The sequence below is a fragment of the Phyllopteryx taeniolatus genome, chromosome 3 (genome assembly GCF_024500385.1).
Source record: "Phyllopteryx taeniolatus isolate TA_2022b chromosome 3, UOR_Ptae_1.2, whole genome shotgun sequence".
Classification (NCBI taxonomy): domain Eukaryota; kingdom Metazoa; phylum Chordata; class Actinopteri; order Syngnathiformes; family Syngnathidae; genus Phyllopteryx; species Phyllopteryx taeniolatus.
This window is the reverse complement of record NC_084504.1, coordinates 16667318-16695125: the sequence shown is the minus strand read 5'-3', so window position 1 is coordinate 16695125 and position 27808 is coordinate 16667318. Positions and strand designations below refer to the sequence as shown.

Here is a 27808-nt window from a genome sequence, read left to right as displayed (position 1 = left end):
GGAGTCTCATCAATGATCTTTTATATAAACTCAGAGGACAGCTCATTAGGTACACCTCCACTATTTAATGACTGAGAAATGAGGAACGGGGTATGTTCAATTCCACATTCTAAACCATCCATCCATTTTCCGTACCGCTTCTCCTCAATAGGGTTGCGGGCGTGCTGGAGCCTATCCCAGCTATCTTCGGGCGAGAGGTGGGGTACACCCTGAACTGGTCGCCAGCCAATCGCAGGGCACATATAAACAAACAACCATTCGCACACACGTTCACACCTACGGGCAATTTAGAGTTTTCAATCAACCTACCACGCATGTTTTTGGGATGTGGGAGGAAACCGGAGTATCCGGAGAAAACCCACGCAGGCACGGGGAGAACATGCAAACTCCACACAGGTGGGGCCGGGATTTGAACCCCGGTCCTCAGAACTGTGAGGCAGATGTGCCAACCAGTCGTCCACCGTGCCGCCACATTGTAAACCAATGGAGCATAATCATAATGGATTCTTCTTTTGCCAATGCATGACCTATCTATTAAATTAATGCAGAAATAGTGTAGGTTTTGTTTTTGTGTTAGGCCCAGTGGTTAGCACATCTGACGTTATGAGGTTTAGTGTTCCAATCCCGGCTCCAGCCTTCTTTTTGGATTTTGCTTGTGTGTTTTCTTCCACATTCCAAAAACGTATGCTAAATTGTCCATGGGAGTGAATGTGAGTGTGAATGGCAATTTGTCAATATGGGCCGTGTAATTAGCTGGTGACCACTCCAGTGTGGAGCCCGCCACTTACTCAAAGTCAGCTGGGATCGAATCCAGATCATCTGCTATCCTAATGAGGACAAGCGGACTGACAAAAGCTTGATGGGGTAATGAAAACAGTCTCCTTAGGTTGTATACTTGTAAGTTTTAGTTGAGAAGTAATTATTTGATGTGCATGTTCTTGGAATTCTTACCTCCAGCCAGATCAAGGGTATGTTTCTGTTGGAGTTATTTAGCTTACGAAAACAAAGTTGCACCTTGACTTACAAGGGCCCATTTTATAATAAAAAAAAAATGAAAAAATGGAGCAATTAAGGTACCCTAAGCTTAATGCCCTTCGTGTTTTAAATTTAAAAAATAATATTTAAACATAAAAAAAAATAGTGTTTTGGGGGGGGGGATGGAACGGATGAATGGCATTTCAATTCATTTAAATGGGGAAAACTTATTTACAATATGAGTAAATTGAGTTATGAGCTTGGTCATGGAGTGGATTAATCTCACAAGGTCCTACTGCATACAGTATAACCACCAATTTCTTTGTGAATGAATAACCTACTACTTGTTGGTTGAGAGCCAGATAAAGTTGAAGAATTTATACACTGCCACAGTAGCCTGGTTTACGTGGAGCCATGTATTCTGATTAGAATCGGATTAGGAGCCCAGATTCCATAACAAGGCCCATTTACCACTCCATCTTGCAGTTAGCAAACTAACGATGGCCACAAAAATGCATCTTCGCTGAATGCTTCAATTCACAGAACAGCTTGGTGATGTTTTTTTAAGATCCCAAAAAATGAGGAAATAAAAAAGCGATGGATTGACTTTTTGAAGAATCGCAAATGGCGAGCTGAACATCAACACTACCACCGGCCGATTCTGCTGCGCGCATTTTACGACTGATAGTTTTGTAAACTTTCAGCAGAGACAACAGGGCTTCGTGGGTAACTTGATACGAGTGAATGGGGCAGTGCCGACTGTCTAACTACTTGGGTTTCCTCCTACCCGCTGTCGTCGGGTGCCGTGTTCGGCTGTGACATTATGTCACCAACAACAAGGGTAAATTGACTTGTGTGCTTATTTTTACGATTAAAGTCCACAATATTCAGTTTGGAAGTTGAGCCTCCTAACGTGTATAAAGCTATCACCCCCTCGGTATGTTTGATTGCTTTTGGCGCATCCATTCATCACACCCACAGTGTCTGAGAGCTGAGAGGTGGCCCTTATTATTCAAGTTTTGAAACCTGATTTTATGTACTTAGCAATTTGTTTTATTCTTTCAAATTTGGCAGGCTTGTTAACATGACTCTTCTCTGGGGTATGTCGAATTTACATGCCATGCTTTGGGCCTACTTAGTGCCACTTTAAAAATATGACGGCTTCCGACCAGAGCTGGTCTGTGATGGAGATGTTTTTAACTAGCTATAGCTTGTTTTTATCAAGCTGTTGCTTTAATGAAAGGGTAAAAACTACAAAACTACTGTGCTAAATCGACGACTCACCTCCATCTTGATAAATCACGTGATGTTTTTCTCATACATAGATCTGTGCATGTCTGTAAATAGGCTGTTCTGATTAAACGTAGTGGCACATGTAAATGGCAGATCGGAATAGTTCACATCACATGTAAAAAGTTGACCAGAGATCTTCAAACGGAATGACAAAAAAGTCTGCATGTAAACTGGTTATTATGAAGCAAATTGTACAGCCCACCCCTGAATCAAAATGGCAGCCTCTCTCCATTTGTTACTTCACTAACCAAGGAGGAGCTAGCTAACGGATGCTGCTTTTCTAATGCTTGACTTTCCCCTTCGGTTTTCCTCTTGAAAAGTAGTACCAAAGGGAAGAACACGAGCAAACAACAATGTAGGAGGGGTATCCCGTATATACTTCTGCACAGGTGGTTGTGGGAAACTAGTTTTATTCTTGAGGAGCCTGAGGTTAGGAAGAAAATGGACCACTGCAGCAAAGCGTAGACTGCAGGGTAATATTGCAGTGTTCAGAGCTAAGGTCCAGCAACAGGGTAAGCTAACTTTAGCATGTATGTTTATTTTTGTCATTTCCAGCTGTGTAGCTATATTCGCAAATGGTTTTGTTAACAGTTCGGCCTTTGTGGAGGTCTGCTATCGTATCGTGCTATCGTAGTTACTTTTCTGAAAGCAAAACCTTGCGTTGGATATCATTAGAATAATGTGGCCTGTGAGGCTGTACTTTATGTGTATTAAGCCAAGATATGAAGCGTTGTATGAACACAGTGCTTAAACGTTAGTGCTCAAACTTCAAACAGCTCCTTGTCTTCAACTTTCCATGTCTCTGGAATTCCTGGGAAGGCAGTTTGGTTTGCAGATTGTATTAATTTTCAACAGAGCAGCCAATAAAGACGTACGCCTGCCAAGTGTAAACCACTCAGTTCAATGCCAGATTAGCCAGTCATAAAAAAATGTGCGTATGTGCGAATCAGCTGAGAGAAATGTTTGCAGTATTGTGTCAGTGCTAAGCTAATTTGAGGCCACTGATTAGTTTGACCTGGTATTCATCACAAATGGATGCAGGGGGCTGTATCGAGCCAACTGTGATGTGATCGCTGCCACGCTTTCTTTTTACAATACAAACACATGGCTTGGGGCGCACTTGTGTTTCAGTGTCCTGGTTTTTATAGTCAGGCAATGGCAGAATAAATAAAAGCGACATATTTAGCAACAATTTTTGCGTTTACATTGTTGTTTTTTGTTAGCTAGCAATACAGTGAAGAAAGCAGTTAAGTAATTTCCTCAAAACTTTGTTGAGAGGTGGTGCCTGGGCCAATGAAGAACCCATGTAATTATTGTCTGAATTTTATGGGTTGATCCAGGAATTCTTCTTTTTTTTCTGCTTCTCGTTCAGATTTTAAGTCACCATTGTTCCCCCCCCCCTGCTAATTCTTCACCATGTAAAGATAGTAGCTTAAATAGTGTAAAAAAGGTAATACAAATTTGCCCATTATTGTTTTTGGATTGAGAAGAAGATAAAATAAGGCCAGTGTATCGAGTACTCCATTACGTGAGTCTACTAACCAATATATTGTTATTCCACCTGTCCAGCGCTCCATGGTGTAAGACAACCCTGTCGAATCTATTAATCATGCGCACACTCATAAATAATTTTTTATTGCTCATCCCCATGCATGGATTCAACACAAAAGGTGCTGGCCTCTTTTGTCCTCCTGTCTCCAGTGATGGCACCCTAACATTGGAGTTTCTCTTTGAACTCAGGTGTTCACATGCCAGATTTTCCACATGTTCATGCATATTAAAAATGAGTCGGTATAAAGTTACAGATCAGATAAACACACACCTGCGAGGGAAAACACAGTAACATCGGTGGGTTAGCGTGCACACATACAGGTGATTTCCTCACTCGAGGGGGAACCAAGTGACAAAAACGTCCTTGTGCATGGTCCGCTTTTTTGGCACTTCCTTATAAATCCACCTGTCAGAGGTGACACTGGAGCTGGTGCCTGATTCTAAACTCTTTGCTTAAAGGCCGACATGTCGAAATCTATCTTTCTGATCGTATGACTCTGGAATCATGGAGTTTGTTGGTGGAACATGTTCTTGTTCAACATTTAGGAGGATTTATACAAAAAAATCATCATAATTAATAGAATGATTGAATATTAATTAAGCCTAACTCATTTAATTACATGTACTGAACACATGGAGCAGTCCTTCAGAACCAACAGGGGCAATACTGAATATTTATTTGACATTTAATACAGAGTTGTGAACTAGAAGGTGCGTAGGCCTATTACTATAATTACTATATCGACTTATTGTTTGATAAATAAAATGGACAATAGTTTTTCCGGACTCGATAAAATGTCGTTGTTGTGGTGAGCCGGCGTGCGGATCACACAGTGAGCCGACAGAGGTGGACGGCTGTGTCATTAGCCGCTAGTGGGCTCATGGAACGCCGGAGGACCAGTACACTCTTGCCAGTGTTGGCTCAATCCAATACTCCACAGCCTTGCTCCATGTGCAGTGCGTAGATTCACACAACAGAGACACTTAAGGGAAAGTTAACTGTTTGTTTTGTTCACTAGCCCTGCCGCGAGCTAAGCGGGCTAGCAAGTTAAGGAGCTAAACAGCTTGCTCCACTGCGGCGATGTCGTTTAAAAAACGGCAGCGCCTTTCCTAGTTGCTGTGCATGTGTGTGTTAGTCCCTAATTAACACAAACAAGGGAACATTAAAGGCGGCACGGTGGCCGACTGGTTAGAGCGTCAGCCTCACAGTTCTGAGGACCCGGGTTCAAACCCCGGCCCCGCCTGTGTGGAGTTTGCATGTTCTCCCCGTGCCTGCGTGGGTTTTCTCCGGGCACTCCGGTTTCCTCCCACATCCCAAAAACATGCATTAATTGGAGACTCTAAATTGCCCGTAGGCATGACTGTGAGTGCGAATGGTTGTTTGTTTCTATGTGCCCTGCGATTGGCTGGCAACCAGTGCAGGGTGTACCCCGCCTCCTGCCCGATGACAGCTGGGATAGGCTCCAGCACGCCCGCGACCCGAGTGAGGAGAAGCGGCTCAGAAAATGGATGGATGGATGGATGGATGGATGGACGGGAACGTTAACTGTTTATTGAGCATAACCTCAGTGGCACACGTTATTCAGCCAGTAGTTGACTACATCACACATCAACGTACAGTATGTTTGATTGACAGGTGAAGGGATCGTCTTCAGCGAACCAACCACACAGTAGCCGGCCAGGTTTACATGGAGACATTTTTGTCATCCCGATTGAAATATTCTGACTGAAGATCTCTGGTCAACTCTTTTGCATGTGACGTTATCTATGCCGATCGGGTGTATATATGTTGTGCACTACATTTAATCGGAACAGCCGTGAGACATGCGCACTACGTCATTGATCAAGATGGAGCGCTGTCGTCTATTCAGCATGAGTGATGGCTGTAATAGCTGTTATATAAATGTCAGTTTATTTAAAGTGGGAGAATAGAGGCAGCAGTAATCACTAAACAACTGCTTTCGGTGCCACCTTAAACATTACATTCATCTGGACTCTCGAGATGAAGGTGTATGGTATAATGGTAGGTCTCAGGACAAATCAGACATGGCTCCTTATGGTTATTGTGTGTGTGTATGGATTGTCTGTGGGCTGAACACACAACACAAATGACAGTGATCAACTCCATCCATCCATTTTCTACCGCTTATCAGGGTCGGGTCGCGGGGGCAGTAGCTTTAGCAGGGACACCCAGACTTCCCTCTCCCCAGCCACTTCATCCAGCTCTTCCGGGGGGATCCCGAGGCGTTCCCAGGCCAGCCGAAGGACGTAGTCTCTCCAGCGTGTCCTGGGTCGTCCCCGGGGTCTCCTCCCGGTGGGACATGCCCGGAACACCTCACCAGAGAGGCGTCCGGGAGGTATCCGAATCAGATGTCCCAGCCACCTCATCTAGCTCCTCATCTAGGAGCAGCGACTCTACTCTGAGATCCTTCCGGATGACCGAGCTTCTCACCCTATCTCTAAGGGAGAGCCCGGACACCCTGCGGAGGAAACTCGTTTCGGCTGCTTGTATCCGGGATCTTGTTCTTTCGGTCACAACCCACAGCTCGTGACAATAGGTGAGGGTAGGAACGTAGATCGACCGGTACATCGAGAGCTTCGCCTTTCGGCTTAGCTCCTTCTTTACCACAACGAACCGATACAAAGTCCGCATCACTGCAGACGCTGCACCGATCCGCCTGTCGATCTCCCGTTCCATTCTTCCCTCACTCGTGAACAAGACCCCAAAATACTTGAACTCTTCCACTTGGGGCAGGATCTCATCCCCGACCTGGAGAGGGCACACCACCCTTTTCCGACTGATTCTCATCCCAGCCGCTTCACACTTGGCTGCGAACTGCTCCAGTGAGAGTTGGAGGTCACGGCTTCATGAAGCCAACAGAACCACATCATCTGCAAAAAGCAGAGATGCAATACTGAGGCCACCAAACCGGACCTCCTCTACGCCTCGGCTGCGCCTTGAAATTCTGTCCATCAAAGTTATGAACAGAATCGGTGACAAAGGGCAAAGTCCAACCCTCACAGGGAACGAGTCCGACTTACTGCCGGATATGCGGACCAAACTCTGACTCCGGTCGTACAGGGACCGAACAGCCTGTATCAGGGGGTTCGGTACCCCATACTCCCGAAGCACCCTCCAAAGGACTCCCCGAGGGACACGGTCGAACGCCTTCTCGAAGTCCACAAAACACATGTAGACTGGTTGGGTGAACTCCCATGCACTCTCGAGGACCCTGCCGAGGGTGTAGAGCTGGTCCACTGTTCCACGGCCAGGACGAAAACCACACTGCTCCTCCTGAATCTGAGATTCAACTTCCTGACGGACCCTCCTCTCCAGCACCCCTGAATAGACCTTACCAGGGAGGCTGAGGAGTCTGGGCAAGGGAAAACCAAGTCCATCGTTTGTCGTCATCATAAGGGGTCTTTGAGCCGTGCTTTGTCTGGTCCCTCCCTAGGACCTGTTTGTCATGGGTGACCCTGCCAGGGGCATAAAGCCCCAGACAACTTAGCTATAGGATCATTGGGACACACAAACCCCTCCACCACGATAAGGTGATGGCTCAAGGAGGGGAGTGATCAACTCGCACAATAATTTGCAAAATGGTGAAAATCACATTCTTTGTCATATTGAAAAGAGAGCATTTTTCATGTCACTATGTGACACTAAATTAATTGAGAATTTATAACGCTGAACTTGATTAAAATGGTAGGACACGCCAGCGCCAACCGTCCACATCAAAGTCTGTTCTCACACCGACCCCTCCAACTAGACAAAAACCCTTTACTACTTCACAAAAGCCCAACGACTGTGGTTACATCATCTTCCATCACTCTTTTTCAAAGGTAGAGCCACAATGCAATAAATAAAACAATGGGCTGACTAAGCAGCCTAACAGGCTGAAATGAAACGTATGCACTTATCTTTGTGGCTGAGCCGTTCCTTTTGCACCGAAGCATTCCAGCTGTCCATTTCTAACAAAACAGGCTTACTCAAATGTGTCTAATCTAACTATTTTCACTCGTTATTGTCTAAAACATCCTGAGTTTCAATCTTGAGGCAACATAATACCGCAAGACTCCTGCAGAGTGAGGAAAAGGCGTAGTTTTACAACACTTATCAGACAGTTCAAGTGTCCAAGAGTTTTGTTCGATTTTTTTTTTTCTCTCTCAATGTGTAAAAACAAAAGACGACATGGGGACTGAACAATAGTATCGATTTGTGAAAAAATATGAAATTGACCGTATTTGGACTTAACGCTGTTTCCGCCTGACAGCTACAATATATTATATTGTTTTAAATGGGACCGGTGAATCTCTTTCTGAATGTTCTGAATTCCGGTTTTCATGCCAGTTCACTACTGAGCCGAAAATGCTGTCATAGCGTAGATTCCCGTGCGTACTCGTCGACATTGCTGCTGGTTGAATGTCATGTTACAACCTAATTCTGTCTTAGACATTGTACTATTTGCCAATGAGAACATGTTGCCATTTTAGGCTGACACCAGTGCTATAACATATACTTTATTACTTTCCTTTTGCAGTGCAATACAGTGGCTGAGGCCCTCTGTTAAAAAACTTTCATTTACTTTCATGTAGATAGAGAATGGACTTATCTAACTTGCCAATTGGCTATTGCTGTCTATATTTTATTTTGATGGTACAGTTTCTCCAAACATTGGCAGGAGAATAAAAATGTCTTTGAGTGTGGATGTGGATGTGTGCATGCAAACTCTTTTTTTATGACTTCTTTATGGCGTCTCTGACCAAAAATGCGATATTGCAAAGATTCTGTCCTCACTGCACTGTCCTCCAAAGATAGAATCTAGTGCACATATACAAAACTAGGATACAAAAAAATATCAGTTTTAACTCTGTTACTGGTTAGGTTTGGCAGAAAGGTTTTTAAAAAAAAATAAAAATAAACATTTGCAATAGGAAGTGGGGAAGAGATCCAAGGACACATACAGGTGAGTTTGAAAAGTACAGTAGAAATGGTAATTAATGGCTTCCAGGAGTGGAGTAAGGAAGTAATAAACAACTGCTGACACTACTTCTTCTATTGATGTTTATTGGTGATTATCTTTGTAAAGGCCAAATGTTTTATACACCTCTTGTATCAGACATCACTGTGGCAATTTTGTTTGTCAAATCGTACATACATACTTGTGCAGTATACCGTGAATTATACCTCTGGAGCACTCCTAAGACTGTGCATGACAAAGTAAGTTATTTAAAAAAATTAAGGTAAACCATCCACATTGTTCTGGTCTCATCCATGGCTCATCAGCCATGTTGTCATCTTAAATCATAAGAAAAACTGCTTTTACACATGAGATGGCCCAGGGAAGGGGGTTGGTCGAAGGGATTTGTTGTTGTTCTTTTTCAATTACCTGTTCTGTGAATCACTTTGTGTTCTTTTTTTGAGTATGAAAGGTACTATGCAAATGAAGTACTGATAAATTGAAAAGAACCAAAAATTAAATTATCCAGCAAATTGAAGTTTTAGGAACCTGCCTCTCTAAAACCTAAAATGAATGGGGCGCTTACCTCTATCTTTCCTACTAGTTACTGTTTTACTGTGTCAAATGGCTACTGTGGCAGAAACACATTACAACATTGAAGCGAGTGGTGACCCAAGACTATTGCACAGTGCTGTAGACCAAGTTGACTGAACTTTATTCTCAGTCATCCATTCACACAGTGAAATCCGTATTTAACACATACATAAGGCGCACCATATTATTGGGCGCAGGCATCAGAATCAGAATCATCTTTATTTGCCAAGTATGTCCAAAAAAACCACACAAGGAATTTGTCTCCGGTAGTTGGAGCCACTCGACTACGCAAACATACACTAGCTTAAAACATACAGTAGCATGCATGCACGCGAAAAGAATGTTTTTAAAAAGGCAGCGGGAGCAAAACTGAGTTCGGTTGTACTTTATTGAAGTATTTAACAATGTACTCACGTTATTTTTTGATCAATCCTCATCCACAAAGTCCTCATCTTCTGTATCCAAAATGAACAGCTGCGAAAGTTCTCCAACAAACACGCTGGGTTCCCTCTCGTCATTGTTGGAGTCAGTCTCGTTGCCGGGGGGCTGTTCAGGAATGATGCCGGCTTTCGCGAAAGCTCGGACTACAGTCAAAGCAGATACCTTAGCCCAAGCATCCACAATCCATTCACATATGGTGGCGTAACTCGCCCGGCGTTACCGCCCAGTCTTAGTTGCACTTGGTTTTTCATCGCAGCTGAGAGATGGGCGCGCATGTGTCAGAGATCAACGTAAATTGCTACACCACGGTAGTCCTTGCCCGGCTGGATAGATTCCGCCGTTTCATAAAACGAGAGCACCAAATTAAATAGATGAACAGATAAAATAATGTCACACTAATTACCTTTTTATTATATTATACAGGGGGGCAGTTTTTTTGTTCGGTTTAATCTTGAAACTAAACAAGTACTAGATACATTTTTTTGATTAAACTTTTGAGTTTGTTAGTAGCAAGGACACATTCATTTGTCTACTATCACCATCATAAGTGGCTTTAACAGGCTCACTCTCGCATCGCCATGGTTACAAAGGGCCACCCTCTAGCCGTCATCATGCGCCAAAATCAAACTTGACTGGGGTCTCCGTGTAGTCTTGTTTCTTAACTTGCTGCTGGTGGGAAGAGTGGGTTGGACCAGGAGGGATTGAGGGTCCCTGTTGTCATGGCGACCCAAGTGGGAACATTAGGTTGTTTGTTAAGGCAAATTCAATGAGAGCAGACGTTGGCAAGGGTCATAAAATGAATGCACACTTCAGTAAAAGATACGGAGAAAAGGACCACATGTGAGAAGAAATGCTGGGTGGTCGTCAGAGAATGTGGGGCTGATGAGGAACTGGAGGAGGAGAGCACAGGTGGAGGAGTTACAAGGAAGTGAAGATTAAGTTTAGGAGAAATGAAGACATGTTGTTTGTTTATATGGAAATGGTTAAAGATAAAATGTTTTAATGATCCAATTTTAGAGGGCGTGTGTGTGTGTGTGTGTGTGTATTCAGTGTGGGACAACGTACAGGAAATGCCAGTGTAATCCCAGAAGCAATTTCAGAGAGTTTATCACTCCTTTCTCCTCTTCCTTTCTCCCACTCATCTACCATTTCTTCTTCATCCCCCCACTCCTTCCCCTCCTCTTTTCCTTGAAGATACTCTGCTGTTGAGCTTTTAAGGTTGAACACATTCTGCTGCAGGACGTAGGTCGACCTTCTGATATCAAGACAATTTCTAAAAGTAAAGTACAGTAGTGCCTTGAGCAATTGTCGGAGTCGGAGTCAACTCAACTCACTTCACAATAAGCAACAGGCTTTCACCCTTATTTATGCCTCTCCCAGTTCAAGTTTACTGTCAAACTAAACAAAATTTAATTTCTTGCTGAAATAAGCAGGGAAAAAACCTGTATGTTGCTTTCAGCATTAATGGTGCCTTCACAGATGTGTAAGTTGCCATGCCATGGGTACTAACATACTCCGATACCATCACAGATGCTGGCTTTTGAACTCTGTATTGATAACAATCGGATGGTATTTTTTCTCTTTGGCCCGGAGGACACGATGTTCATGATTTCCAAAAACAATTTGAAATGTGGACATGTCTGACCACAGCACACTTTCCCACTTTGCGTCAGTCCATCTCAGATGAGCTCGGGCCCAGAGAAGCTGGCGGGGTTGATGGGAGTTGTTGATATATGGCTTTCGCTTTGCATGGTAGAGTTTTTAACTTGCATTTGTAGATGTAGTGACCAACTGTGTTACCTGACATTGTTTTTATGAAGTGTTCCTGAGCCATATCCGTTACACAATGGTGCCAGTTTTTAATGCAGTGCCGCCTGAGGGATCGAAGATCACAGCCATTCAACGATGGTTTTCGGCCTTGCTGCTTATGTGCAGAGATTTCTCCAGATTCTCTGAATCTTTTGATGATATTATGGACTGTAGATGATAAAATCCCTAATTTCCTTGCAATTGTATGTTGAGAAATGTTCTTAAACTGTTGGACTAATTGGTCACATAGTTGTTCACAAAGTGGTGAACCACGCTCACCCTATCCTTGATGGTGAACAACTGAGCCTATCAGGGATGCTCCTTTTATATACAATCATGACACTCACCTGTTTCTAATTGACCTGTTCACCTGTGTAATATTCCAAACTCCTTTTTGAGTATTCCTCAACTCAGTCTTTTGTTGCCCATACCCCAGCATTTTTTAAATGTGTTGCAAGCATCAAAATTCAAAATGAGAGAATAAGAAGAAAAACAATAACATTAATCAGTTTGAACATTAGATATCTTGGGAATTGGGGTTTGTAATTATGTCATTACTGTATGTTTTATGAAGTATAATATTATAGAGTGCTATTTTTCCCATTAAAACATTTGTGTTGCTTTTTTTTGGAATGCTGGGACAGATTAATTGCATTTCCATTCATTTCAATGGGGAAAGAAGATTTTAGATGCGAGTGATTTTAATTAATGAGCATGTTCACGCAATGAATTAAACTCGTGTCTCAAGGCGTCACTAATCTGTTTCAAAAGTCAAACTATCACTTAAAACCTTTATTATGTGTACAGAGACATGTGTACCTTAACAACCATTCAAGTGTAAAAATAAGTCAACCACTGTGGGCGGCTGAGTCCTGGAGTCTTTAAGGCATAATAGAGATTGGCCCGCACTCTACCACGGATGTCAGTACGTTCCCATCTGACCCTGTATGTTCTGATCAAGATCCATCATTTTCAAGATCCAACATTTTCCATGTTCCGTTTACCATGTTATAACAAGGCTTTCTATGTCTCAAATATGGACGCCGGGCAGATTGGACCATGTTTGTGGCCATGGTATAAAAAGAAGGCGTGAAAGCAATATCAATCATTTCATTCTGAGTCAGTTTTAAAATAATAAACAAACATGTACAACATACTGCAATGACACTGAAACTATAGATTACAGTATGTTTCTGATGCTACATGTGTCTAATGACTGTCATTTGTGCTGGTTACTCAGCGATTCCCTCCCATCCTCACAAGCTCTCCTCAATTTAAAAGCAAAAGAACAGTTCGACCCAGCCACCCAATTCACTCTGTTGTCAGCTTCCCTACTTACATACTTCCATCTCCTGTTGGTATTTGTTTCAGGAATACAGCCCTTCTGATACGATCTCCCCCTCATTGCCCCTCCTGATTCGAAGTTAGACTGTTTGACGGATCCTCCTTTCCAGCACCCTCAAAGATACCTTACCAAGCAGACTGAGGTGTGTGATTTCCCCGGTAGTTGGAACACTCCCTTCGGTTCCCTTCTTAAAGAGGGGGACCATTATGGTGTTCTGACAATCCACAGGAACTGTCCACAATATGTTATATAATGCTGCTGGGACGTTTCAACCAAGACAATCCGACAAAATCCGAAGTCTTGCGGATCTCATCCATGCCAGGGGTCTTGCCACAAGGAGCTTTTTAACCAATAGGGCAACTTCAGTCCCAGAGATGCAGAAAATGGGCAGGCAAACAAGGCAATTGGCTAGAGTCCCTAATTGAAGGAAGCCCCGAGAGACAGCGGACATTGGCCTATATCAATGGCAAAACAAATGCAACGACAACGTGTCGGGAATCCCCCACATGGGGCCCAATACTAGCTGTTCTTGGCTGTTGGCGCATAGGGAGCCCCCGAGAAGTTGTGTGGTCCATTATCAACCACACAATTGAAAGCCTTGAGTTCGTTTCTATGTCATCCATCAAAAATACTAAAAAATCCCTTCATGTAAAAGCAGTCCATGCTGCAAAAAAGGTTTCAAGTTTCAAGTTTATTATCATCCTCAGTTACGGGTTGCTGTGCTTACACCATTGCACTGAAAAAATACCAATGACATCACCGACTAGTCGACTGGACTTTCATCGCATCACTGTCGACTGCAAAAAATCTTTTTTGTCTCCTTGGCGTGTCTAACAGTCACATGCTGAGAAGTAAATACAGGAGTGCCTCGTTCACTTCCATTGTTGTTGTTTGTTAGCATGTCTCGTTCCAACCGATACCTCCAACGCAAGCATGGGTTTCGCTGTACTATAGACCATCCAAAACAGAGGCGAGTGAACCTGAGCCGGTACTTTTTAGTGGAAAACCAGCGCTATATAACATTAATTTGTATGCATATATGACCAGACATGTCAAATTTGAACACAGTTGCTTCAACTACTATTGTACAGTAGGCTCCAGACTAACTTATTTTTGAGTGACCTTTGACTTTCTTATCATCTTTTTACATGTGAAAAGTCTGGACTGCTTCCTCATGTTGAATTAGCCAGCTTTATTTAATCCTGTCTAAAATGCTGACACACACACACACACAGAGTGGTCAATTCTGCCTTAAAACCAGATATGCCGTGTTTAGCATTAGATTACTCAGAAAGAAATGTGTTAGCTGTCTAATTGGTCCATGTGGAGCTTCTCTTATACAATAACCGACCTCTGTGTTAATAGAGGTTTATAACCCAATACTAAAACACAAGCACCACCGTTTGAACGTTCCAGCTTGGCATGCACAGCCTCACAATTGGTCACCTGACTTTAATCTGTAAGTATAAATATTTGTCTATCTCATCTGTATTGGCAGCACGTTTGAAGACATTCAAAAAATGGCATGTATTCGAGCTATGCAATCTTCCTGCCTCGCTCCCCCACTGTGTTTTCCGCCTGTCTCAGCATCAAGAGGGCTGTTCTGCTGTCATTGGACCTTGGCAGACACTTAATTACATATTTGTTTTCTTTGTCCACTCTTAAACGCTGAATTTTCCAGACAAACCTTTCCTTTCAATACTATAGCCCACACAGCTCAATATTATACAATTTAGATTTCTTCGCACAGTTTTCTTCCTTACAATCTTGCAGCAATTTTGTAATCCCTGCCCCGCCCAAAAATTACCATTCTCCTCAAATAGCCTCTGTGGTCTGTTAATCATCTCAAGGGGACGATATTATGTACTCCACCCAGTCTATATGTCATGCATATAAGTCACTGTGAATCAGTGGGTGGACCACAACTCTTGTGGGTCATAGAGACACGTACAGTATACAGTACTTAAAATTTAATTTTGTCATTAGTCTGTTTTCATATTCAAATCAATACAAATGAAAGAGCCTTTTCATGGTGTTAAAATACATGGCTGCTTATATCTGACCTGTGGGGTTGCAGAAGCTCCTGTGGAAAATCATTTTCTGAATGGAAATGACTGAGCTGACTGAGACTGTGCAGTCAGTCCACTGTAACTCATTCTGTTGTGGACAATGGTATTTGTCAGCTGGAATCCCTGCCCTCCAATGTATATATTATATTATATAGTACGTTTTTCAATGGGTAGGCATGAAAAGAGGCTCAAGATGAGCGCAGCTTGTCTGTCAAATTCAGGTTTGTAAATCACTGTTGATGGCGACATTTTCATTATCATTTTGCATTGGAGACCATCACAGCTTTTCAATAGAAAATAAAGATTAGGCGGTGAATCTCGGCTTGTCACGTCAACGAGAAATACCAACAGGTTGGAAGTGGGACAAGTTCAGGCACCTCAGGCTTGAACAGATTATATATGTGTATAGGATAAACAGAGTATGAGTAGGTAGTAGAAAGTGTGTCATGATCGTAAGAAAATATGACTCATTTCATGAGCGTAAGGGTGAACTCCATGTAAAAAACCCTCACTCGAACCTTGCTTGCGTCACTCACTGCACGTTTCTTAGTTGTATATCTGTAAATAATTACTTTGCCACCAAAGGCCCTGATTCAGGATTGTTTTTGTTGTTTTTATATGTCAGGTGTCACAAAAGCAAAAAATAGCATCAAAGTCACTGTTCTGCTGGTGTTTGTGTCTTTTAACAAAAAGCTTTTTTTTCCCTCCGCTTGTTGATCAGAAACGCGTATCTTTGGGTGAAACCAACCCATTTTCTATTGCTAATTACTAAAGAATGGACAAAACTAGACACAAACTTTTTTCTGGAGAAAGCAGAGAGTCTACTGTTTTCTCTGGAGTTTTGGTGCTTATTACTGTCACAGAACACAATATTCTGTGGGTATTGAAAGATCATTCATAACGCTCTAAAATTGCTGTCAATATGAGGAACTCCTCTTTGAAAATGACTGGCAGTGAATGAGTTAATTGTGATTGTCTTAAGTTTTTTATTTTTACTTTTTATAATTTCCTACTAAATCATACACAAACACACATCAACATTTACTAACTAGAAATATGTTTCATGGTCATTTTGAGTTGTCCTTTGGGAGTACACAGTAGTGGACTACTGTGTTTTCAGCCCCTCTTTGCAGCGCACCTGACTCAATGCTAGGAGGCACAACACTCTTTACTAGTCCTCTCTCTCTCTCTCTCTCTCTCTCTGTCTCTCTCTCTCTCTGTCTCTGTCTCTCTCTCTCTCTCCTTAGCAACCTTTCTTGCTGTCACTCACTTGATGTGGATCAGCTCTTTGGCAGAGGTTTTCACATAAACTTCATTATCTGTTGGCAGCATTGTTTTGACAGCCACGTTTCATCAGCTCATTCAGGAGAATAAAAGAAGCAGATAGAAAATGACTAACTTCGACACGGATGGATATTAAGTTTGATAATTACTGCACATCAGTTTGTCATGAGTGTGCAAAATGTGCTTTATAACTAACAAATTATAAAGTAACATGGCTATTATTCACTATGAAGGACTTAATCAGTGCAGTAATCCGTTCCTTAATGATCTCCAACTTTGTTCAAATTTTGAAGCAATTTTTCCCCGTTCGAATTATGGGTTTATATTGTAATTATTATAATAACAAATCATAAAATATGTAGTCACTGTAAATCAATTTTGTTTTTTAATATTTACATTATTAACTGTGGGCGTGGTGGCACAATAGGTAAGCGTACCTCGCCGAGCGCATGTCGTTGTCGTGTCCCTGGGCAAGACACTTAACCCAAATTGCCCACAAATGAAAGTGGTTGGATGTTTGGTGGTGGTCGGAGGGGCTGTAGGTGCAGAATGCCAGCCACGGTTCCATCAGACTGTCCCCGGGCAGCTGTCGCTACACAAGTAGGATACCAGCACCAAGGTGTGACTGAAGAGTCAATAAATAATGCATAAAATTGTAAAGTGTCTTTGAGTGCCTAGAAAAGCGCCATATACTGTAATTTGTAATTTATTATTTTTATTTTTATTATAACTGCAATACAAATGCAAAAATCAATTAGGCCCTGTTGAAAATAGTAAAACACTCCATGACAAAAGCATAATGCAAAGGTAATTTTTGTTTACTCTTTAATTGTCAAAGCAAATGAATTTAGCCAAAAAATCAAAACAACAACAGCCGTCACTAGGAACAATTTGGAACAATGCATATGGTCTCCCTTGACCAAAATACCATAATTTCTTATGTACAATAGGCTCTCGAGTATAATGCGCACCCCCAAAGTCGACGACAAAAATCAGGAAAAGTCTTCTACGCACCCATAGCTTTCTTACATTCATATTTTCGTATGCTTAAAAAGATTTGTGATTATCCATATTTGATAAATTATCAAATATACATTTTATTATTCACGGGTCACGGGTCGCGAGATTCACTCGTGGTACAAAATAATCATGTATTCTGTTTTTATTTGTTTTGAACAACGTCCCAACTTCATTGGTATTAGGGCTTATAAGTTCATCAGTCATATTTTTCAAACATAGTTTCATACAACGATTGAGAAAAAAATATTTTTGTCTATACTCACCAATAAGTCAGCACCATTCCTCTGTTGGCTAAGTTTACTCTTCAGATTTCTCATAGCGTATTTCTCTGTCATCCAGACAGAGGAATGCATGTGTTGCTGGGCTTGCCACATAGACACTACACTATATGAGTCACAGGGGGTATTACATGGGTAACACACTGCACAAAAAGAGGAAAGACAGGCAATGAGTTTGGCAGGACTTCTTTTGCCCATGTTTGGAGTGAGGAATTGAGCACTCTGTGCCGTTTGGGACGTCTCAGACTGAAACACAAGACAGCGAGGTAGACTAAAGACTAAAAATAGCACTGGGATCTCAGGTCTGTGCTAAACCAAAGCTGAGGGGTGACCAGGTTTAAGGGTGAGATGGGAGGAATAAACACCTAATAGGAAAAAAAAGGTTGATACAATAAAAAATGTAAACCACATTTACACATGGGATACGAAAGCACTGTTTTCAATTATAGCTCTGACACTATAGCCAAGGGACATGTACAGCTCTGTCAGTGTGTATGTTTACGGTTCACCAATAAACCATGATAAAAATTTCAAATGTCGTCACTGCTGTATAGGTTTTCTGAGAGTGGAAAATCTCACGTAAATTTCCAGGGGAATTTAAGCTGGGAAATTTTGGAAAGGTATTATAATCAAGTATAAATATAAACATTTTGTTTTGGCATGTTGTGTCCATTTTCAAGTTTAAGTTACCGAATATGGTTTCTTGCATTATGAAAGTATCGGAGTGAATGTTGTCTTTTTGTTATGATCAAAAAAATTATGGTTTTATTCTCTCTTAATAATATAGTTTGATTATGTATCCTGTATTATATTGTCTTGTAGATGTATTTTACTGCTTTTTTACATCATGGCCAGGGGACTACAGATGAAAACTAGCCTTCTGGCTAATTCTGGCTTTTTTAACCATGTGTACTTCATGTGTTTTATGAAATTGCATTGTCCCCTTTCAAAAATAAACTGAAACTGAAACTGAATGAATGATGCACTTATATGTGATGGACTGGCATGTATTTTCACGCCTTTATTTTCATGTACATATAATCAATCAATAACTACAGACCTTTCATTTCTTCCCCTGCTGGCACATATGACATGAATGAATGATATGGGTGAACCTGGAGGATTTCCTGTCATAAAGAAATATATATTATGAAGTTTGAGCACAAGGATTGCTTTACTTGTGGTGATGTAAGATTTAAGGATGGATTAAATACATATGGTGATGGAGATCGGAAAAATAACAGTTATTTATGGGCAACAAGCACAACGGGGCCCATAAATATTCTTTTTGCGCATTCTTTATATGCAGAGAAACATTTTTTTTGTTTTGCATGCCTACACGAGTACTACAATTCATCATCTGTTTCTGTTATGTTTGTCTTGAAATGGTATAGAGGCAGTGTGCATTACATGGACATTACAGGGGCTCTCTTAGTCCAAAACAAACTATACTCATTGTTGCTGGCTCATGGTTCACATTTCACTGTGTGCACATGTGCTTGTGTACTGTATTTGTTCTTTTCACTGAGATGAGTGCTTGTTTTTTTGTTCATGGCTGTTCGAAAGGGTTTTGCGGTGGGAGCCATGCATGCACACATTTCATGTTTTAATGTGTTATTGATGTTAAGACAATGACATCATGGTGTTTTCCTCACTTTGGCCCCTCCCTCTTCTCTTCTGTCCTCTTCGCTTCTTCCTCTCCTCTGAGGTCATAGCTGGCTCAGTCTAAAGCTGCATGGCTGGAGTACACAGATGACTCTGTTTTTCCCATTAGCAAAGCTACATTTACATTATTGTGTGTTTTGGGGGGAGATTTTCGAAGTTGCATTGTCACAGTAATGACACTAGTTATTGGTGGTGCATAAAAACTAAACAACAGCTGTTTTTATGTAAATACAGGGCTTTAAATCGGCTCAGCAGGATTAAATTTGACACCAAGTTTTGACATAATCCATTGTTGGAGTAATATAACACCGAAGAAATGGATATATTTGATTTATTGCTGGGATTTTTCTTGCATGTTGTTCATTACATTACATTACAATTTCTTTACCATCATCTTCGAGCATGCTTTACATCTACATTACTGGACCAAGATACATGATGACATATTTATTTTGTCACTGTCAGAGACAAAAAAAAAGCTTAGACATTTTTTTCCATGTCCTCATAGAAAAAAAAACAACAACATTACTTTAGAATTGCCTTTTACATAATCATATTGTGGAAGATCTTTGCACGTCAAAAAGGAAAGTAAGTAGAGGAATAATAAAATAACCATACAAAATGTTAGTTTAAGTAGGTTAACAGTCAGGATGACCATGACAGTTCATTAATTGATTCCTCAGAATTGTGATGATTGTGTGGAATTGACTGTTGGTCATTTGTGTTTTGAAACAATCGAGGAAAAGTGTAGTGCATTGCAACCAGTAGAGGCGCTGTCGATTTACTCTCAACTAATTTGTGATCTGACGAAAACAAACATGACATCATCAGAGAAGTTGAGCTACAACCTCGTAATGGCACATCTCCTCCAGGTAGCATTATTCTGCTCGATACAATGTTGGCAATGGAACAGGAGTTCAGAATTTCCCAAAATAATATATATAAAAAAACAATTAATGGATGAAAGATTAGTGTTTCTTGTCAAACAAGGCCTATCCCTAGTTTATTGTGATTTTCCCTTATACTGTTCTGCAACTGTGTCAGACATAAGGATACAACATATGCCAGGCTGATATCAACTGCATTTTAGAACAGTGAAGGTTTCATACTACATCTAGTGCTATTATGATACACCCATTAAAAACCTATTAAAATAAGTAATTCTCTTGTCACTTGGGAAAATACCGTATTTTTCGGACTATAAGTTGCAGTGTTTTTCATAGTTTGGCTGGGGGTGCGACTTATACTCCGGAGCGACTTATATGTGAAATTATTAACACATTATTATATAATTTCACATGTTATTTTCACACTGACAACCGCAAGAGGGCGCTCTGGGCCTGACGAAAGCGACGTAGAAGAGGAAGCGGCGGATCGTCTACCTCCGGAGTTGGGGGAGTTGTTTAGAAGTGACACCGAGGATGAAGACTTATTGGATTTAGTGATTTGGAGTGACAATGATGGTTTGGTAAACTTGTTAGCATGTTCTTTATCCTATAGTTATCTGAATAACTGTTAAAATGTTACGTTAACATACGAGGCACGTTCTCAGTTCGTTGTTTTTGCGTCATGTAACGTTAGCTGAATGTGTTACGTTAGCATACCGTACACCTATTCAGCCTGTTGTTCTCTTTTCTATTTTTATTTTAAATTGCCTTTCAAGATGAAATGTCTGTTCTTGGTGTGGGATTTTATCAAATAAATGTCCCCCAAAAAATGCAACTTATACTCCAGTGCGACTTATATGTTTTTTCCTTCTTTATTATGCATTTTTTGGCTGGTGCGACTTATACTCCGGAGCGATTTATAGTCCGGAAAATACGGTACTTGGATGATAAGTCTACATATTGGATTCACCATGGGGGTCATTGTGTTGTTTGGGTGCATTTTCATCTTATTTTGATCATGTCCATCTCATAATTAAAAGATTCATGCAATCTGTCCACTTACACTGCACTCCCTATGGCAGATAGCCAATGTACACCAATTATTTTTTTGTATTCACATATGCTCAAATTTGAATGTGAGGATATAAGATTCCATGCGCTTTTTGAGTGTCTACACGACCACGACAAATTTGAATAAACACATACACACGCACACACACAAGGGAATATTTATTTTTTTAATAGTCTCACTTAACCATCCATTCATCAATTTTCTATAGCTGAAGCTGACTTTGGGCGAGAGGCAATGTACACTCTCTGGGTTGGTTGCCAGTCAATCATATCATCGGGCACGAAATAACCATTCACACCTATGGACAATTTAGAGTGTTCAGTTAACCTAACATGCATTCCCTTGGAATGTGGGAGGAACCCGGAGTATCCGGAAAAATCTCGCACAAGCATGGGGCGAACATCCAACCCCACACAGGAAGGCCGGAGCCGAACCCTGAACCGCCGACCTGTGAAGCAAATGTGCTAACCACCATGCTCACTGTGCTGCTGTGTCGCTGAACCATATTATGTGTAGTAAATCCAGTCTAAATTAAAGGAAGGGATTAGATTTTGTTTTTTGAAGATAAATACCCCCCAGAGAAAGTATTTTCAGATCTGACTCTGGGAGAATAACTAGTCCCCAACATCACATTGTCTTCATGCACAAGCTTGTTGACTGTGGGCGGAGAACGCGCACATGGATTTAAGACTCCCTCAGAAGCATGCTGACCTCTGACCATGACTGACCATGACTGCTTGTCAGCAGTGACCTGGAATGTTTCGAGTTGCGAAGATCAGTAAAAGTGCATTGGAGTCCTAATGTTTTTAAGTAATATGTTAGTGGTGTGTTTTTTTTATTTTTTTTTTGTTTTTTTTTATGGCTGATCTCTGGAAACATGAGATTAGCTAAACTTGTGAGAGATTCCTGCAGAATGCAGTTTGGAATTTGCTTGACTATGTTTATTGACCGAGGAATGATCATGAAGTGGGTGCAAAGTCTATTGACTGACAGCTGGCAAGCTGCTTGCTTCCTTGCATGTACTTCTGTTATCAAACTTTAAATATGTGCTTGTTAACGAACACTAACATGATCAATGTTGTACTTTAGCCTGCACTGTGGTTTATTGACTATTTAGGAGACCAGACAGACACGCTACATATTTTTACTTACAGGATTCCCTGGTTTGTTGGTTTTTATAAGCTCATTCAACTGTTTGGCAGCACAACAAATTGCAGCCTCCAAAACATGCAATAAGAATAAATCAGCATCTGTCTACAAGACATTCCATAAAATTAACACAGTACCACTTGTAGAAGCAATATTTATTGCAGTGCTGTCGTGTAAAAGTACATTAGTATTATCCCATTCTATAAATCTGTGCACTGTAAATATTAATAATTACCATCACAGTAATAAAACAAAAGAATCTATGAGAAGAGGCTTGCGTCTTCATGAGCTGTACATGCAGCTTGGTTAGGAGAGCAGACAATATGGTAATTGTGTCCTCAGTGTGCGCACACACACAAACACCCCCCCACACACATTCACACTGATCGACTTTGGCCAGCCCTTGTTCATTGTGCTCACACGGACCTTTTATATCAGGATGCTAATTAAGCTTTCGTGGGTTTTTATTGCGTGAATGCTCAAAGACAAGGATTCACACTAGGGCTGTTGTGTGTCAAATAAATGTTTTTATTTCCATTTACCATTATTGGGATTTTTTTTTAGCATGTGTGATAACAGTGTCATTGTTAATGCTAGAACAAAATGTGTGCTCAACCAGCTATTAATTCTATCCATCCATCCATTTTCTGAGCCGCTTCTCCTCACTAGGGGAGCCTATCCCAGCTATCATCGGGCAGGAGGCGGGGTACACCCTGAACTGGTTGCCAGCCACTCGCAGGGCACATACAAACAAACAACCATTCGCACTCAGTCACACGTACGGGCAATTTAGAGTCTCCAATTAATGCATGTTTTTGGGATGTGGGAGGAAACCGGAGTGCCCGGAGAAAACCCACGCAGGCACGGGGAGAACATGCAAACTCCACACAGGCGGGGCCGGGGATTGAACACGGGTCCACAGAACTGTGAGGCTGACGCTCTAACCAGTCGCCCACCGTGCCGCCCTATTAATTCGATTGTTTCTGAAATATTAGGCTTCTAGACAGAGTATTTAGTGGTGCCTTTAGATACAAGTGACCCGACTTACGAGTTTTTCAAACTTGAGATATGAGTGCTGTATGGCGGCAGAATGTCAGAATTAGTTAATATTCTTAAAAAAAAAAAGTCTTCAAGCTGTTTATTGCCACTCTCAGTTTAAGTTTACTGTCAGACTGAACATAAAACAAAAATAATTACACATTGTGTATTAAATCAACCACATAACTTAGCCTTTATTCCGTTTGCTTAAGGCTAACCCTAACATAGGCAATGATTAGTATCCACGTAGCTGTGTTATAACCTTTTAAGCAACGGATATGTGAACACAAATGGTGCAGCAGCACATGTAGACAGACACGATACTAGTACTCACAGTCATGTTCTGTATTCTTTATCGTCTGCGAAGAACAAGTACATAAATCCCATTTGAGTTCTAGACCGGACACACCCCACTGCAATATGATTGGCTGATGCATCCGGGCAGGAAAGTACGTGTGACGTAAATGGGAATTGGCCTTGCAAATTTCCCCATTGTGGGACCAATAAAGGTTATCTAATCAAAGGTACCCAATTTTATTGCCAAAGCGCACACAGAAGAATGAGCAGCACAATGTGCATTAAACTGAATGAGAAAGTGTGATGAAAACTGTTTAATGCTATTTAATTGTCATTATTGTATGTTTTTATAAAGTATTCTATTATTAAACTGCATGCTGTGCGGGATGGGCTTCGATTAATTATTGATTATAAAGAATTCTGGTGCGTGCAATTGATTTATTAATCGTGTCTTGAAGCAACTGAAGTAAACTTGAGTGTACTACTTGCAGCAGAGGTGTAGTCTCAACTAATTTGTGATTACGTCAGTGATGGAAAGTTGAGCTCCAGCCACTGCTATGGCAAGACTCCCCCAGGCAGTATTACTCTGCTCAATACAACACGGTCATGGGAACAGGAGTACAGAACATTCAGAGATTGGTTTTCCTATCTGTTTTATATATCAGTTGTCCTCATTAGGGTTGTGGGCGAGCTGAACCCTATGTGAGAGGCGGTGTACATCCTGTACTGATCTCTAGCCAATCGCAAGGCACATATAGACCATTCACACTCACATTTTCACCTATGGACAATTAGAGCCTGTGGGAGGAATGAGGGAGGAAGCCGGAGGACCGAGAGAAAACTCACTCAAACACGTGGAGAACATGCAAACTCAACACAAGAAAGAGCCTCCAAGTTGAGATTTTAACTGAGGAACACTCGATTGTAGGGCAGATCACAACTTGTTCAACGTGCTGCCACAGATTGTCACATACTGTACTTTACCAAAAATATTAAATTCCATAAAATATAATTAATCGATTAATGGCAATTCATTTTCCCCATATTCCAGTGATTATCAAAGTGTGGTATCCAAGTGTGCTAAAATCACTGAATTGTTCAACTGTGTAATAATGTTATAATATATAACATAATAATGTTACAGTGGCTAAAACATTTTTTTAGCTTTTTTAATCCAGTACAGTTCACTTGTATTTAACTTTAAGTACATATGCGTTTAAGTTTTTCGAACGTTTTGTTTTTGAATATTTATTTGAGTCCAATTTATATTTAACGTTTGTCCAATGCATTTTAATGCAATAATTATTTAAGTATTATATGATAATGATTTGACTTCCACGTTTTGTTTGAATTTTGAGGCATATTTTACCCCCAATTTTTTGTTGAATTTCAAATTCTACAACTTTTAGGTTGTTAGTAACACTTTATTAATGGTTTAAAAAACACTTACAAGGATACCGATTTTTAAAATTGTACCAACTTAATTTGCTAACCCTGTGATTTTCAATGTTTGCTACATGCACCACTAGTGGTAAGCAAAATAATCACTACCAATTTAAAGTTAAGTTGTGTTTAACTTTTAACTACAGTACATTTGTATTTAATCTTTAAGTACTGTTTGTTTTTTAACATTTATTTAGGCACAATTTTTATTGAACATTTATATGCAATACATTTTCATTGAATCATAATTTGAATGCAGATTGTTTTTATTCAATGTTCAAACTAAATAATGTCACAATATAAAATATATTGTCACAATATAAAATATATTTTATAGAAACAAAACCTGTGCCATTCATTCCTTCATCTTCCGTTCCACTTATCCTGACTAGGGTCGCGGATGTGCTGGAGCGTATCCCAGCTATCTTCGGGGGAGAGGCGGGTACACCCTGATCAGGTCGCCAGTCAACCGTAGGGCACATATAAACAAACAACCATTCGCACTCACAGTCACACCTACGGGCAATTTAGTGTGTTAAATTAACCTACCCTGCATGTTTTTGGGATGTGGGAGGAAACTGGCGTGCCCGGAGAAAACCCACGCAGGCACGGGGAGAACATGCAAACTCCACACAGGCGGGGACGGGATTTGAACCCCGGTCCTCAGAACTGTGAGGCAGATGTATTAACTAGTCGTTCACCGTGCCGCCAAATCCTCTGCCATGTTTTTGATAAATTTTTAGCCAAGTACACCACTGTATTTTAATGTTGGTCATGGTGATACTTGGAGAGCTAAGAATTTTTCATAGTCGATGGAGAAAATTTTGTCAAATCCCCACTGCTAATTACTTACCATTATTTGTGATATGTGTTGATTTATTAACACGCGTTTTTTAGACTATTTCAGCTCATTCACACATATTTCTAGTTCTTAGAGGAGTTTTGTTACGGTAAATTCATGAGGCAGAATAGGTAATACAAATGCTCATGCAGATGCAGACACAAAAGTACACACACACACACACACACAGCTCCTTCACCTTTGGCCCGTCGGAATAGGTGCTAGTGGCCTCATGCACTCACTATGCACCTCCAGATGTTACTGACATTCCCTCAGGAGTCACAGGGGAGGATTTACTGACACACAGACGCGCACATTCCTATGAGTGTTCACCCCAAAATTAATGAGTTACATTGAGATTTATGCTCTCTCTACACGAGGGATACCTGCTAAACACACATTCATACATACACAGGGAGAGTTGTGTTCATGGTTTGACAGCTCATCTTTCTGCTAGTCTTGTAAGCTTACCCAAATAAGTCAGGATTGGATGAAGAAGTCCTTGTCCGACCGCTTGGGTGTGTAACTTCTTGATGTTTTATCAGAAAATAGTAGGAAAGAGCGCTACAGTTCCCACCGATTTTATCCATTTTGATGCTTAGTTGCGTCTCATCTCTGAGTGTCAGTGTGTTTCCTCTTCTGGTCTGAAGTTTGCCGTCCAAACACGTTTTCACCTGCAAAATGTCACAAACTGCTTTTACTCTGCTCTGCTTTTCAGCTAGATATGTGCCATTTTTAGCAGGCATCAAGGCAAAGACAATGATAGATGGCTGCACATCTGCAGAGTATCTGTGCTCATTGCCAAAAATGGGTGCAATACATTTTTTAAGTAACTTCTTTTGTCAGTGCATTTAGGAGACACTTCGCAACGCTACATAAAAATGCATGTTTGGCAAAAACGTGTGCGTCCAACGTGCACAGTGATAGATAAAACACGTGCTCCCTTCAGTGTTGGATGTGATGGTGATGACGTTTTGGAACGCTGATAATTTTCAAGCCGTCAACCTGATCTCGTCTCACTGACAACACAATGGATGTGTTTGGCACGTCTTTGTCACACATCCTGACCTCTTGTGCCTCTATGTGTTCACAGGGCTTTATTTGTATACGAAGGACTCACCAACAAGCTCAAACTAGCTGACTCAGGAGGTAAGTTTGACTGTCATATCTAAAATGTCAGAAATACACAATTTGCATTCTTAAGCAGCTTAAGCCTCGTCAGCGATCTTGTGCCTGCATGTGTTACAAATGTCGTTTTTGTTTTGTGAAAGTGGGCGGTGTTGCAGAGTTGGCCAGCAAGTTCCATGCATCCAAGCCACAATATGGACTGTGCAGAGTGGGAAGTGCAGAAACAGGAGGCCCCCGCGTAGCTATGATTGCCTGGGTAAAAAAATAAAATAAAAAATACACACAATTCGATAAAAAAGAGATGTGGTGTTCTACTGACACAAATAATTTTTTTTTCTGAGGATGGAGTGTTGTATCAAAGAACCATCAGGAGGTATTCATTTGACCATAAGTGTGGTAACAGTGGTGTAGAATTGTACCACATCATCCTGATTATCTAATATTTTGGTCACATTATTTGGCTATAATACACGTGGCTGTTGGGCATGACACAGCAAATCTCCATACACAGTGGTGCCTTGATTTATGAGTTTAATTTGATCCGTGACCACTCTCGTAACCAAAAACAATCGCAAGTCATATTTTCCCATTGAAATGAATGCCATTATTCCATCACAGCCCTTGTGCTCCTTCTTGTGTGCACACCTTGGCCACTGTGGGGCAGTATA

General features: G+C 41.0%; 1 protein-coding gene and 1 long non-coding RNA gene across 4 annotated transcripts in view; one reads left to right on the top strand and one right to left on the bottom strand.

Moving 5' to 3' along the window:
• si:dkey-40c11.2 (drebrin-like protein A) overlaps positions 1-27808 on the top strand; it is a 51821-nt gene that overhangs the window by 2369 nt on the left and 21644 nt on the right. For 2 of the 3 annotated variants that reach the window (XM_061767202.1, XM_061767203.1), the window contains exons 2-3: positions 27106-27161; positions 27284-27396. In XM_061767202.1, coding sequence (XP_061623186.1) covers positions 27106-27161; positions 27284-27396 — 169 coding nt within the window. Of the gene's footprint in view, positions 1-12995; positions 13112-27105; positions 27162-27283; positions 27397-27808 lie in introns of all 3 variants that reach the window. The other variant, XM_061767204.1, reaches the window with a different exon arrangement.
• Positions 10244-18556, bottom strand: LOC133474979 (uncharacterized). The gene is made up of 2 exons (XR_009787683.1): positions 17606-18556; positions 10244-10705 (listed from the first exon to the last, which is right to left on the bottom strand). It is a non-coding gene; the product is annotated as an uncharacterized LOC133474979 (long non-coding RNA).